This window comes from Eucyclogobius newberryi, unplaced genomic scaffold (assembly GCF_026437365.1).
Source record: "Eucyclogobius newberryi isolate DKJ021-1_F unplaced genomic scaffold, fEucNew1.0.hap1 SCAF_15, whole genome shotgun sequence".
NCBI classification, from domain to species: domain Eukaryota; kingdom Metazoa; phylum Chordata; class Actinopteri; order Gobiiformes; family Gobiidae; genus Eucyclogobius; species Eucyclogobius newberryi.
Genome location: NW_027315779.1, coordinates 8,429,014 through 8,444,989, shown reverse-complemented (window position 1 = coordinate 8,444,989; position 15,976 = coordinate 8,429,014). Strand labels below are relative to the sequence as shown.

The 15,976-nt window shown below is 41.2% G+C and overlaps 1 protein-coding gene across 1 annotated transcript in view; it reads right to left on the bottom strand.

Moving 5' to 3' along the window:
- Nucleotides 1–2,564: 2,564 nt before the first annotated feature.
- Nucleotides 2,565–15,976, bottom strand: part of fat3b (FAT atypical cadherin 3b) — a 110,309-nt gene continuing 96,897 nt past the window's right edge. The window contains exons 51-56 of the mRNA XM_072445647.1: nt 12,564–12,662; nt 11,023–11,082; nt 10,768–10,806; nt 6,281–6,346; nt 4,448–4,648; nt 2,565–3,275 (exon numbers count right to left, since the gene is read on the bottom strand). Coding sequence (XP_072301748.1) covers nt 2,806–3,275; nt 4,448–4,648; nt 6,281–6,346; nt 10,768–10,806; nt 11,023–11,082; nt 12,564–12,662 — 935 coding nt within the window. The 3' untranslated portion in view covers nt 2,565–2,805. The remainder of the gene's footprint in view (nt 3,276–4,447; nt 4,649–6,280; nt 6,347–10,767; nt 10,807–11,022; nt 11,083–12,563; nt 12,663–15,976) is intronic.

Below are 15,976 nucleotides of genomic sequence, written 5' to 3'. Positions count from 1 at the left end.
AAATTAAATGGTACATAATTTGGTAACTTTAGTCTTAGCAGAATTGTTATTTGAAAATAGTATGGTATAATTTATTTATATAAAAGCTTGGATAACTTCCCCTTATATATTTTACAACATTATTAATAAACCATTGGTCAATTAAACATGGCAGCATCAGCATCATTCATGTTTTATTTTAAAGAAGACACTTGGATAATAATCATTATACTACTACAGTACTTATTTTAGGTATTCAGTACATTTTGAGCAAGTACAATCTTGTTTACATGTTATTCTTTTAACTGCCATTTGACAAAATACTTCTTACTAAAGATTTGAGCATCGATGAGCCGTGTGTCTCTCTGAGCACGAGCGCCTGAACTGCACGAGCGCCTGAACTGCACGAGCGCCTGAACTGCACGAGCGCCTGAACTGCACGAGCGCCTGAACTGCACAAGCGCCTGAACTGCACGAGCGCCTGAACTGCACGAGCGCCTGAACTGCACGAGCGCCTGAACTGCACGAGCGCCTGAACTGCACGAGCGCGTTAACGTCTAAAGCCTTTAAGCACATAGTCCCAGGTGGGAAGAAGTCAATCACAGTGGGTTTGTGGGTAAAGCTGCATTGGACTTAATATGTATACAACATGCAATAAAATAACTGATTGAAAAGGATTGGGTAATATATTGGGAAGAGTTTATATAAATTTTCATTGACTACAATGACAAAACTGAAATATTAGTAGAAATAAGTCCCTATCGTTATATCACAATATGTTGTGTTCATCACTGCACAATTGTAGGGATCATCATTATTTATTAGGTATTGGTATATTAATTTAGTTAATATGAAATTATTTAAACTTTATGATGTAAGAAGAGACATATTCATCTTTGTGCCGTGTGGATAAGCCATAAGATATGTTAACCATAAAGCAGGACAAAATATTAAATAAAAGGCAAATTCTAGGATACATTTCTTAGCTTCTCTTCCCCTCAATAATAATAATAAACAGTTTAAAATGTTGTGGCGTCACATGAACGCAAGCTTAGGGCAAATGCAGTACTAAATTCATGCTAAACCAAAATGTAATCAGATATATTACATGCTTAAATGGGTCTAAAGCAGAACAAAATTTAGACTAAAACTAAAAAAACAAACAACACAATCACAAAATGGCAGTGAAGCATCAAATGTTTTCCAAACCATAGCAGGACAAACATGTTTAAAACCCCATGGCCCACTATCATAGTTGTATCTGCTTGTTTCACACCAAGGAGCAATGTTTAAAATGTAATTAAAACATCTAAATTGGAGGACTTTAGAGGAGTGCTTTTCCAAGTGAGCGCTTAGAGCTTTGAAACCAGCACAAGCTGGTGTCTTCATGAACCAGTGAATCTGTGCTCTTAACTCAACCAGATATAACTGTATTTCACTTTTACAAGATATACTTAAACTCGTCTTGGCAACACTATCAAAACAACACAGGATTGTGCTAGCATGGCATTTTACTGTACTTTATTCAATAAATACAAATTGTTCAAACTTTTTATGAAAGTACATACACTTAAAAAATACGCCAAATAAATGTAAATCCAACTGTCCAATTGAACTTAATTGTAACTATATTAAGGATATACAGTGCATATAATAAATGACCTCCCAGAGCTCACTAATCCATAACTACTGTAAATCCTGTGCGTAAAATATACCATTATAATTTTATATTGCAAAATGGTGGTCACTCGACATAAAAATAAAGGCTATAGAATACAAAAGCAATAAATCATAAATGTCCACATTCACAATGATAAATACAGTAACAGTCTGTTTGCACCCAGTCTTCAGAAAGGTGCAAATTCGACTTAAAACAAACAAAAACCTTATTGTCCCTGATCCTCTTTATTTGGATCTTTAATTCTTTGTCATGTTTTTGACACAGCAGTCGACCTGCGGCTGATTGATTATGGATAGTTAGATAGATACAAGTTAGTGTACTTTTTGTGCCAGTCCCAATACTTTTCGTATAAATAAGTTGACGTTAACCTTAGCAGCAAAATGAATTCTTGTGATTTTTGGGAGTTCACAGACTCTTGAGAATCCAACTTCTTGGGCTCCAGCTGATTAGTTTGCACCAGTGGTTTAACGGGCCAATCACATGGCATTTATGGCCCACAGGCAGAACTGGAGCCAATCACAGAGCAGCATTGTGGTTTGGGGCCGACGGCCGTACTTCGGCCTATTTTAGGAGAAATACGGACTATTTTGTTTGAGAAAGATGAACACTGGATTTAACACAATTTAGATTTTTCTGCTTCTTCTGCTGTTGTCATATTTCGCCCAATCAGCGGGAAGAATTTTGTTAACGTCCCAACAGCTTTCAGCGAGAGCCTTCCCAAATTGTATCATGTGAAGAACTCAATTCAGAGCGAAACAGATCAGTCTGGCACGGGTCAGGCTGATGAATAATGAAGTACAATTGAACATTGGACGAGATGGTTTGGCAGATGTGAGTGGTAGAGCTTGGAAAATAAATATTGATCCTTTGTAGTCCATTGTTAATAAAAAGTACTTTTAAAATGCTTTTCATTATCCAGACTATTCAGCTCACATCGAAGTGGCAAAAGTTGTCAGCGACTATTGCAGCTTATTGTCCTCGGCCTGGATCTGCAGTGGATTAGAGCTTGATTAAAGTGGGATAATTACACATAATGAAAAGTAATATTTTAATCCTTTTTCACGGAGTCATATGAGTAATGTGAAATGTAATAAATCTTGGGTCACTGCCTATGTTATTTCATAGGATTAATACAACAGAGGCGCTCAGTGGCAGGAGTCCCATCCACTGGTTGGCTCTGATGCCGTGGAGGCGCGGTTTATCCGGGTGGCCCTTCTGGCGCGTAGGGACACAAGGTTCAAAAGCCTTTCTAGTTCGTCCCTTGGTCCGGACAGCGTGGCAGCAGTAACCTCCACATGTTCCTCCTCTGAGCTCTGGCTCCACTCCCCAGTCTGTAGGTCCCAGGCCCGCAGGGGGGGCAGGAGCTGGGCAGGGTGGAGGTTGAGGCCTGGAGGGCTAGATGGGTACCCCTCGTAGGCGGGACGTGTCGGGGGTAAAGTATCGTAGAGGCCCTCAGTGTCTCCTGGTGTAGATGTTCTGTATTCTTCATAAACGGGAGGGTCAGCGCACGGTGCCATGTCTCTGTCATGTTCTCTGTTATTTGTCCCGTGATCCAGGACTCGCCGTCGCTCCCATTCACCCGACTGGTTCTTCTCCCACTGGAACATCCTTTTACCTTAAGAAGACAAAAACACATTTATCAGTTTTTTTTATTTAACACAGTAGATGAAAACTATTGTCTTAGATCTTGAAATTATTTTTCTGTTGCCCTGCCTGACCAGCCAGTCCCTCCTACATTCTGTTCAAATGCAGAAGGGTCTGAAATCCAACCCAGTCGCTCCAATTTCCAAAGGGAGTGATTGACAGGCGGATTAACCAATCAGTTTCTCTGCAACGTTTCTCAGTCTGTATTATTTCTATTTGATCCTCGTAAGCCGCCATGTTTGTTTAGACACTTCTGCTGATAAACTCTGAGAAATCTGAGGTAAATGAAGTTATATGTTTTGTTCTGAATGTTCCGGAAATATTTGAGGGATGTCTTCTGCATTAAAGAGACACGTGACAAAGTCTTCTGCATTAAAGAGACACGTGACAAAGTCTTCTGCATTAAAGAGACACGTGACAAAGTCTTCTGCATTAAAGAGACACGTGACAAAGTCTTCTGCATTAAAGAGACACGTGACAAAGTCTTCTGCATTAAAGAGACACGTGACAAAGTCTTCTGCATTAAAGAGACACGTGACAAAGTCTTCTGCATTAAAGAGACACGTGACAAAGTCTTCTGCATTAGAGAGACACGTGACACATTAGCGGCGGTGGTTGGACCGGTTCACGCTTGGAGAGTTTTTTTGACGCCCCCTAATGGTCCGATTCCAGACCCTTCGGCATTTGAACAGAATGTAAGAGGGACTGGCTGGTCAGGCAAGCGTGAATCAATTCTGTCCAGAAAAACGGTCTACCACAATATATTAAGAGGATATTAAACTTACGTTATCTTAACCTGGGGAAATTCACAAGTTAGATGTTCATGTCTGTTTTGTTTTTCACTTGAGCTGTCCTAGTTTGCCAGTTTATTTATAGCAAACACTGTAATATATAGTCAAACTCTGTTATTTGCACTTAGCCCATGCCACAAAATATGCAAGAGCCTGTTGTCTCACACTTGACATGTTTTTAAGAAGAAGAAAGACAGCAAACGGTTGTCCTACCAGACTTTAATTTAACAACAAATGTCGCAGAAATTGGCCAATAATCATAAGACATTTCAAAGGATGAATCACAAATCGAACAACACTATGTAACAATACAACAGAAATGATTAAACCTGAAGAAAAGAATGTGTCTTACAACTTCCTCTTGCTCTTCCTCTATCTCCACTGCTCCCAAAACTCATGACTCTATAATCCAGTTGAAGGGACCTCGTGCTGCCCCCTCTTCCGATACTCTGTCCGGCGTCTTCCAGGTCATAGTGGGACTCCATTTCAGACGGACGCAAACGTGAGGGCGATAACCAACTCGCCGACTGGCTGGATGACTCCCAGTGAGAGGCTAACGAGACAAACAAATAATAATCAAAATGTAATTGCAAAGTCATATAATGGGTCCATCAGGCTTGTCAGGTAGCATTTTCTAACACTAGCCTTACACCTAATATCCACCTTTAGTCAAAAAGGCTCTCTGGACGACCTACCAAGCCTCTGAATATACAACTCAATTTGTGTCTTGTGTCACTAACTGGTTTTCCGCCCAGAAATGACTTTATGTCCCATTAGGAGGTGTCAATAAATCAATTTAAAACAACAGCGTCACTGTCCTAATGTATTAAGATTGAGGAAAAGTGGCTGACATGACTCAGGGGAATGTTCAAAATGACTGTGACATCTGTGCGCTCACGTCAGGCGCTCCGATTATCTCATTTGAAAGTGTTCTGAACAATTTAGGTGAAAGGAATGAAAAGGTAACCCATTTTTTAAAAGACGTCACACTTCTGGAGATTATAGATGTGCTTTTTCTGCTACACAGTATGACATTAAAGTTTTATCAAAAGGCAAAATTATACACTCAGGTCCATGGTGAGGGAGAACGCATGTGTTTTTATTTAAATATTTATCAAAAAAAACACCAGTAATTTAACTAAAGGAAGATTTTGTAAATATCATTACATTTACCATATTTATGACTTTTAATCGTTCATACAATTAGGATACTAAAACAAATAAGTATTGTGTTTAAAAAAATAACATCAAGGTAACAATATTGATGGTAAAACCTCAAAGAAAACATTTCATGTCAGTTCAAATGTTTTCCACTTGTTACAGAACCAACTAATTACATTAATTTATACCACTTCTCAGATTGACTTGCTTATTCCCAAATACATTCTGAGACCAGTAGTGGTCCTATGTGGTGTGATTGGAAATGGAAATGGCACGTTTCCTAGTGAGGCCGGTCTCCACGGAGAAAGGCTTTACAGGTGTGCTGCGGGATTTCAATTACACAAAAAGATGAGAAGAAGACACCAACCCCCAACCAAGTGGTACGGTGGTGATTGTCCTGGGAGCTGATTACTTTTGCCCTGGGTCAGTGGGAACAGGTTCCTCTACACCGTGACCTCCAGATGGAAACATCCCCCAGCGCACACAATGTGTTGCTATGTGAGATCAAACATGAACTATGAATGAGAACCTCACATAACCCCACTTCAAACTATCTCCAGGGTAATTTATGCCTTGTGTGAAAACAAGCTCATAATTGTCTGCACTGATTTCTGTGTCAATATTTACAGTAGAGCTGCATCTGTGGGACTATTTTACGCTGCGCAATTAACATCTTTTTCATATTTCTGCTATTAGAAAAATAAATAACAGAAGTGTTTAAAAAAAGAAGTGGAACTGGTGGACATTATACACTAATCTAGCACTTGACAAATCACAGCATGCAGGTTGCATAATTCATGCTTAAATGAATGAGTGGAGTGGAGCGTGGAGGCCCAGAGGGTTTGCCTTGTGTGGGACGGTGCTTACTCTGCATTAGCTTCGCCAGCTCTTGGTAAAAAATGTATAATGTATTTCACCTGCGACTCACAGCACCAAAGCGCACATGCCCAGAGGCTGGAATAAGCCTGGTTCTGGTTAAGCGTTGGTGGTTCCGCGGGGTACAATATGGATGAATTATGCTTACAATCTAGCAAGTATTCTTCGACAAACTTTAAGCAAATCTCATTGTTGCTGGGCTGGTGGTGGCTCACTGTCAGGGAAGTGCAAAGCAAATGATGTGATGGAGCCAAAGCTTTGATGATGATACGCTCACCACACAGACATACACAAAGGAGAATGACAATGGGAGAGGAAAGGTGAGCTGGAAGGCAGCTATTAGTTTAGCAATAAAGCATTCAAACAAGGCGTGATGCTCTATATTAGTGAAACACATTTAAATAACTATGTAAAGTCATATTTGGAAAACCCACAATGCTGAGGGACTTTGGGACTCTATTTCTTGAAGAATCTCATCATTATGGACCATATGCTAGTGTTAACATCATCCTATAAATACAAAACATGGTAACATTTGGTAACATTTAGACAATCACTGTAACTCAAGCCAAATATAACTAATTAGAAACCCTACATTTGAATATTTTACTCACTTTTGTTGTTGTCCTTTTTTAAGTTGTCATTTTAAAAGATTTGACAAAAATAGATTTACAAGAGCATGTTGTTATTTTTACACATATTCTTCAGCCCTACAATTCTACAGCGTGTAATTATGTCATCAAACACAAACAGAAGTTAAATAGCCCTCACTTTCAACAAAGAGTTTGTAATTACATGCTAATAAATATAATCTAAAGTGTTTGGCATCTTTGGTACAAACAGACTGTGTTGTGTTGTCACAGCCGAGACACTTGTACATTCTGATTCTTTAAGTGTGACATTTAAAGCGAGAGAACTGCCTTCATTTGTGACATTTTGTGCGTTTTGGGACAAGGCTCAAAGTGGCCTGGACTCCAGAGGGACGCTGAGGGCGGCTGAAAGCTCTTTTTAAAATTGTCCACCGCTGCACCACACTTGACCAGGAGCTTTATGCTTAACAGCAGTGTATATTTGTATTCGTGCTTTACCTACTGTGTATCAACTCAATGGTCTAAATCAGGCATGTCCAAACTACGGCCCGGGGGCCAAATGCGGCCCGCAGACCAATTTTTGTTGGCCCTCCGACTTCCTGCTAAGTTGGTCCAAATAACAAAAGTAGTACTTTTTACTGTAAAATTGGAAAAATTCAATAATATGTATGTGATAACAACCTATTATTAATGTTACAAGTATTATTAAAGGTGTGGATGCTCATCGAACAATGCCAAATGCAACATTTTTAAGTATTCACTTTCACATTCAACATTGTGGGGTTGTTTGTGGCCCTCTGCTCCATAGAAGTTTCAAAATGCGGCCTTCGGAGAAAAAAGTTTGGACACCCCGTGATCACATCACTCCCGTTCTCCGCTCTCTCCACTGGCTCCCCATCAAGCAGCGCATAAACTTTAAAATACTCCTCCTCACCTTTAAAGCTCTTCACCACCTTGCCCCCCCCTACCTGTCTGACCTCCTCATCCCCCACCGCCCCTCCCGAGCTCTCCGATCCTCCTCCTCTCTCACCCTGACTGCACCAACATCCCGACTCAAAACTTTTGGTGACAGAGCATTCTCCCGAACAGCACCTCGACTCTGGAACTCCCTCCCCCAACCTGTCCGCCACTCTCCCTCACTCACAACATTCAAATCCCGCCTAAAAACATACCTCTTCACCCAAGCCTATGACCTCCCCTACCCCTAGCCTCCTCTACCCCATTGCCTACACTTCTACCCCCTGTTACATCCCCATCTTTTTCTCTCTACTTCTTTTGTCTTGTTCATTTTATCTGTATATTAATGTGTTCTGTACATGTTGTCCCCCCTGTCTGTAAATACCCCCCCCCCCCCCTTTTTTATTATGTTCAGCGTCTTTGGGTCACTGAAAAGCGCTATATAAATAAAAGTTATTATTATTATTATTATTATTACCCCTGGTCTAAATGAACCTACAGAGTATACTTAAAGTGGGATAATTACAGATTTGAGTAAGATAAGATAAGATAAGATATTCCTTTATTGTCCCACATGGGGAAATTTCATTGGTGCAACGCAGGCAGATACAGAGGTAGATACAGAAGAAAAGAACAGATCACTTATAGGAAGTCTGAAAAACACTTTCAGTAGAAGATCTCCTATAAATAAAATCTCCCATAGACAAATAAATAAATACATAAATACATGAATACCATTGCATGTGATCACGACAGTAATTGCACATGAATATGTGTCACGACAGCACATAGATTGCACATGAATTTCACAGTAAAATTGCACAGTAATTGCACATGAATTCCAACAGCAATTGCACATATGACAGAATTGCACATCAGTATTAGGTTAGGTCTGTATTGCGAGTGTTCAGTACTAACAGTTTTTGTTATAAAGTCTGACAGCAGCAGGAAGGAAAGACCTACGGAACCTTTCCTTCACACATCGAGGGTGGATCAGTCTCTCACTGAAGCTGCTCTCCAGAGCGGAGAGAGTGTCCTGCAGGGGGTGACACTCATGGTCCAGCATAGATGTGAATCTAGCCAGGACCCTCCTGTCCCCCACCTCCTGCACCGAGTCCAGAGCACAGCCCAGGACGGAGCTGGACTTCTTGATGACTCTGTCCAGCCTCTTCCTCTCCCTCTCTGTGATGCTGCTGCTCCAGCAGGCCACACCGTACAGGAGCTGATGCCACCACAGAGTCGTAGAAGGTCTTCAGGAGTGGCCCTGTCACTCCAAAAGACCTGAGTCTCCTCAGGAGGTAGAGCCGACTCTAGCTCTTCCTGTACAGTGCGTCTGTGTTATGAGTCCAGTCCAGTTTGTGGTTCAGATGAACGCCCAGGTACTTGTATGAGTCCACTCTCTCAATGTCCCATCCCTGGATGTTCACTGGTGAGGGGGCAGTGGGGTGGCGTCTGCGGAAATCCACCACCATCTCCTTGGTCTTCCCCGCGTTGATGAGGAGGTGGTTCCGCTGACACCAGTCCACAAAGTCCTGCGCCAGTCCTCTGTACTCCTCGTCATCGTCGTCCGTGATGAGTCCGATGATGGCAGAGTCATCAGAGAACTTCTGCAGGACACAGCTGTCCGTGTCATGTCTGAAGTCTGCAGTGTAAAGGGTGAAGAGAAAGGGCGCGAGGACAGTGCCCTGGGGCGCCCCCCACACTGCAGGTCCGAGTGTCAGACACACAGTCCCGTGCTCTCACAAACTGGGGTCGGTCTGTGAGGTAGTCCAGGATCCACTCTGCCAGGCCATACTCCACACCAGCCGTCTCCAGCTTGTCCCTCAGGAGCAGCGGCTGGATGGTGTTGAAGGCGCTGGAAAGATCGAAGAACAGAATCCTCACAGAGCTGCCAGGCTTTTCCAGGTGAGAGAGAGAGCGGTGCAGCAGGGAGATGACGGCGTCCTCCACTCCGAATGCAGACCGATATGCAAACTGCAGCGGGTCCATGGCTGAGCTCACGGTGGAGCGGAGGTGGTCCAGGACTAGCCGCTCCAGTGTCTTCATCAGGTGGGAAGTGAGAGCCACTGGCCTGAAGCTGTTGAGGTCTTTGGGGCGCGGTGTCTTTGTGTACTCAGCGCTACTCTCGAGTTTGACCTGAAAGAAGCAGCTCAAACTCCCTGAACAGAGAATGTTTGATGTTGTTTATTAATGTCTCTGCTTTGTCCTTGATTTGGGACTGACAAACGTCTCTCAGACTGCTCCGAAATGCTCTGTGTTTTGTTTGTGTTTTGGACATTTTTTTTCTTTAGTGCCTCCAATTTCTTAGTCTTTCTTCCAGACTTTGCAGTATACGTGCCCCGGGGCGCTGTGGGGGGCTGATGGAAAGGCAGACCATCATTCACTCTGGAAATCAGGTGGGTTCATGTTATAAAAATTGTCTCTGTCCAAATCTCAGACAAAGGAGGGCAAAGGCCAACAATGGTTTGAGGACGAGGTGCTGTCGTGAAAAAGAAATATCCTTAAAGTGACCATAAATCTAGAACTTGATCATTTTCTGTTGAGTCTTCGGTCGACAAACTTGGACATTCTCTGACAGATAATCATTAAATCTGGAAAATAGGTTGGGTTCATGTCAAACAATTTTATGATGTAAAAATCTGGAGGGAAATGGTCAATGCAACGCTTTGGATGTGCATCTATCTTCAACACGACATTTCATGGTAAATCCACAATCTTCAATCTTTCAAACCTGATTGCTTTTTGTTAATATTGAGTTCCACAAACTCCAGAACATTTTGTATCACTTTTTTGTTTCGGCTGTAGTGGACTGTTAACACTGAAGGACGTATTCCAGGCTTTGTAATAATGTTATTTAGGAGGTGCCTGGCCGGGGACGAGTAGTAAAAGGTCAGTAAACAACCAGAGACTAGACATTTTCAGTTAAAGAAAAGAATAGAGGCATGAATGGCAATCTCATCTGCATGGAGAGTGTATCACAAAGCAGGAGCGTACAAAGGGTTCAGAGGTTTGTGACTTGAACAACATGGGCCCGATAGAGACGCTCGGTCATCACCATGTTTTTTGGTTGAGTTTGCATTTCACTCACCAGAGCTGTTCCTCCGTGGTTCTTTGTCCATGTTTGACACTACAAAGGGAGCGAGAGACGAGCGTTAGAGGCGGTGCAAAACAACAGAGCGACAGACCAAAGGGAGGAGAGCGGAAGCACAGAGAGATCTACAGCCATGACTACTGACAAAAATATTGGTATCTAAGGAGCTTGTTTCGTCAATGTGGACAAAAAAACTGTACAAAAGCTGGCAGTGGGTGCAGTAGAAAGTTTAGAAAGGGGAAGTCTGAGTACCTTCATTTTCGATGTTGTTGACGGCATCGTTGACGAGGCGTATGACTGTTACTATGGAGGCTGTGGAGAGCAGAGGAATCAGTGAGAACGAGTCGGAAGAATATGTTCTCTATTGTAATATCTGTATAAACACGGTTAAATAATTGATCATCTTACAACATTTCATCTGACATATTTCCAATTGGCGCTTTAAAGTCGTATTTGAACAAAGTTTCAAAAATAAGTCGGGGTTCAGAGCCGCTCTAGGTCTGGGTTAGAACAATTGAAGTTGAATCAAAATTGCTTGATTAGGAAATGAAAAAAGTTTCAATATGTTATGTTATTTTTCCAGTCAAATGTCCGGTCTCCATGGAGTATTATGGCGCTCTACAGTCCCGTCGTGGTTCTGGAAGTACATTTCTCATAACATTGCATCATGGGAATATAGACAAAATGAAATAATAAGAGTTAAAAGGGGCAGCTATGTGGTAACTAATGTCCATTTCACAGTTATTTTCAGACCAAAAGCCACATGTAAAGGTTATATTAACTAATATTTCATTATCGATCCCATTTTAGTTCTAGATTTAGTTTGTTATCGGATTTAAAACAGGTTTTTTATTATTTTTTACAGAACAGCTCTCATATTGTAGCCAACATGTGCTTCTTGCATGTGCCCTGACTGGGATGAGACATGCTATTTTTGCCCACAGGAAAACAACATGTCAAGGTTAACAGCCATGACACACTATATATACGAGCCCTATAGATGCAAATGTGCCACCGACAGCGACATCCTTCTGATTATTAACGGACAGAAACAACATGGAGCTCGTTACCGTGTGACCCGTTATATTTAGCCAGAGATCAATGGCAGTGAGTTATGAAGTGGAAAACAAGCTATAGCATTCGGGAAAGGAGTTGAAATAGACACATTCTGAATACAAATGCGTGTCTTCACAGGAGTCGAATGTTGAATTAGATGTTGTTCATGTACAGTACTGAAAGGTATTTGCTACACACGGAGGTTTATTAAGAATGATTCAGGCTTTGTAACTACTTTATTAATATCCTAATTAACTAACCTGTGGAATATGTTTATATGAATGTAGATGTATTTATTTGGGATATGAAACAATCTCAACATGCAGACATATTTTAGCCTAATTGGATTCCTATTTCTATTGTTATAACAATTAATGATGAGTTTGTTCAAAAAGTCAAATCTGATTCACTGGTACAAACTGGGAATGACGCAAAAAATACTGGTGCTAAATATCAGCTCAATGTTCAGTATCGGCTGATACCAATATCTGGGTATACCCTCCGATATTACCAATATCCGATAACCGATACTATCCCTATTTATTTCTCTAAGTTCAGATACTGACCAGACAGCGATATCTTCTGTATTGAATAAACAGGTAAGTTATTGCATGGTATTTTGTTTTTTAAAAAGGCTTACTTACTGTAGTATTGATTATTGCTATTTCTGTTGAGCTTAATCATAAAATCACTGAGCTGCGCTAACACTAACAACAACAAACATGTTGAGAGCGTACCATTGTCTTCAAAGGACTCGGACGTGTAAGAACTGAGAGATTGATCCTCTGAGGTGGAGTCTGAGAGACAAGTCCCTTCCCTCACCAACTCTGGCACATCTGTAAAAGACATACACAATGATTTACCAGAAATTAATCAAATCAGCGTGCAAGTATAACAAATTGAAAAATACAGAAAAAACAAATGGCTTTCAGGTAAATAAAATCACCAGTAAAAGATAAGGCTTTGATCTACTGATGGAAAATGATTGTAGTGTTGTACATTACAATATACGACTATCACAACGTTTTCTGTGGACTACTTATTAAACCTATGTTCACCAAAGAGGTAACCGGCCAGGTACTATGCAATTTCAAATCTAACTTATCTCAGGGTCTTGTTCATAAGTTTTGCAAGACTGTAAGTTATATTTTGTCGAAGGATTTATAATAAAATCCTCTTAAATACAAAGGTGATAAAGCACAGACAAATTGGAAAAGTCTTCTGTGTCTTTTTAATAGTCACAATCCGTCAGTCCCAGCCCCAGTGCCCTCTGTGTGGGCCACTGTTATAACACTGTTATAACCCTGTTATAACACTAACTGTTATAACCCTGTTATAGCTGTTGTAATCCGTCACTCTCCTGTCCATGACCAGAGCATCTTCATGGTGTTTGAATCTGGATGTTGGTGAATTAACTCTCATTTAAGAAGTCATTTGACTCCTTATGAGTAAAATAAGGAAAAGTAAGTAAACTGAAACATTTATGCCTTTACAAAATAACCTTGTGTCTGTTTAAGTTTTGGAGTTTTGGAGTGAGGTGGTCCCAGTCCACCCACTTAAAAAGGATTTAGCAGCTGCAGCGGTCACACGAGGCCCAAACCTACACTCACTCATTATGGACTTCATATGGGAAGATGTGAAAGATGTGAAAGTGCTGAAGTGGACCAGAGTGAACTCAAATGAACGTGAACTGCCGCAAATAAAGCAGAAATTATTGATGGGGGCATAAAAAAGTCTTATCTGTGAAATAAAAGAGCTTAGAAAAGGGATTGGCAGGTTTTATAATGTGATTAAAAGTTAGTCTGGAAAAAGCTGAAGAGCCTTTGGGTCTGAAGAAGGAAAGGTAGGAATAAGTAGGTAAACTCCATCCAGCTTCCTTTTGTTTATTCATTTTAATCACCTTGTTTCCTGGGCCTCTCTTTAGCGGTTATAGGATAGTTTTTCATTAAGGCTTACACTTTCAAACTGTGGACAGCAGATTAGGAATTAACTCCCTTAATTAAATATACTGTTCTGAAGTAACAGCATTTAAAAAGTGCACGGCGGCAGTGGGTCATTGGTTAAAACGTTTGCACACCATGGAAAAAAGTTGGAACCAGCTCCAACTGGTGTGCGTGTGTGTGTGTGTGTGTGTGTGTGCGTGTGTTTTTGTGTGTGTGTTGTGTGTGCGCGTGTGTGTGTGTGTGTGCGTGTGTTTTTGTGTGTGTGTTGTGTGTGCGTGCATGTGTGTGTGTTTGCGTGTGTGTGTTGTGTGCGTGTGAGTGTGTTGTGTGCGTGTGCGAGTGTGTGTTGTGTGCGTGTGTGTGTTGTGTGCGTGTGTGAGTGTGTGTGTGTTGTGTGTGTGTGTGTTGTGTGCGTGCGTGCGTGTGTGTGTGTGTGTCTGTGTGTGTGTGTGTGTGTGTGGTGCGTGTGTGTAGTTGGCGATAGACGACGAGGCAGATGGCGCACATTGGCAGCCTCGCTTCTGTCAGTGTACAGGGCGGCTGTGGCTACAGAAAAGCCTATCATCACCAGGAGTGGAGACTTAAATGAATAGTATAATGTGATATTGCAAACGCTATTAGATGTGCAAAGTGTTTAAAAAGTAGCAGTTTGTTGAAGCCTAAACTACAGGTACGGCAAGATTATTCTATACACAGAGGACATTCTCTTAACCTGATAATTGCTGCATTTGTGATTTGATGAATGCGCCAAGCCGCATCCCAAAAGCACAATATAAGTCAATGAATTAATATTAGAAATGATTTAAACCACTTCCTTGGCTGACAGACGCTCCGGCAGCGTGAGTCACACAACTGATCCTTACATCGCCGTGGCATTGTCGAGGAATCTCCTTGGTTTGTTTTTTTAAGAATCTATTGTAAATTCAGAAGGTGCTGCCAAATGAAATGAGCCATTATTAACCTCTTGACGCGGTGTCTTCTCCTTGAACCGTGGGGGAAAGTCGACAATCTTCTATCCTTGCAAATCACTGTCCCAAAAACAATCTAATCAACAGAGCTCATAGCTAAAGTGTTTTTCTCTTTTTAAGATTCTGCTGTAGTGGAGCGGTCACTGTCTGTCCTTCTTTTCCTCGTCCATCACTCGCGCTCAGTGCTCCTGTCCCCTGTGGGCACGTGGCGAGGGAACGGGCTTTATGTGGGAAGCTGGGGTGGGTCACAAAATCTCCAAGTTAAAGTGGAAATACTCGTACAGCACTTAAGTAAAGATGGGAATGTCATTGGCGCAAAACAACGAAACAAATGTATGACCAGTGTAAGAAACTTTGTTCAGGAAAGTATCAAAAACAAGAATTTTCTTTACTTTCTTGAACTACTACAATTGTTAAACATCTGGTTTCAGAAAGAGTCAAGTAAGAGTAAATATTTGGGGAAGCTACTACTAGTGTAATTGTAGAAGTAACTGTCTGGACTTAACGACTGATTTACAATTGGAAGTTAATGTAAGGCGGACACAAGATTAAATAATGCACAAAAGCAGGTGTTTTCAAAGGACAGACCACAAAATGGGAAAAACTAGCAAACATTTTGTCGCAGACTCACTCACAGTGGGAAGAGCAACAAGATAAAAACCGTCATTCAATCAAGAATAACGTTAAAACAGGTTTTTTACAGCGTCGTCTTTGTTTTGCTTTCTTAATTTTCTCAAGTTGCCAACATTTGACAACCTCATTGCACTAATCACAAGCACTGAGCCAAACCACATCTTAATCCCCCAAACTTTCTTATTTGTGTGTAAATCCGCTCTACTTTTGGGGGTTGTAAAAGCTGTCGAAAAATCACTTTTTTTCTTGGATTCTCCTTGTCAACGTGTGACAAGTCTCACAGGTACAAGTAAAGAAATGCTCACTTTTGGCACAACCTAAGCTCAGTGATCTAAGCTCAGTGACTTTTCCAGATACAAACAAGGACTAGGAGTGAGTAAAAGTGTATGCAAGTATAGTCCAATTACTCTCTCCACAACTTATCATATGATGAGAATAAAATGTAGATGTGTTGACAAACTAAAAGCATGTAAAAGGCACGGCATTATGACTATAATGACTCAGACCATATCTCACCATGGAGAAGAATTTTTTGAAAGAAATCGCAAATCATACAAGAATCCAAACCTCCAACAAAAACGTCATTTGTTTCCAGGGCCATTTCTG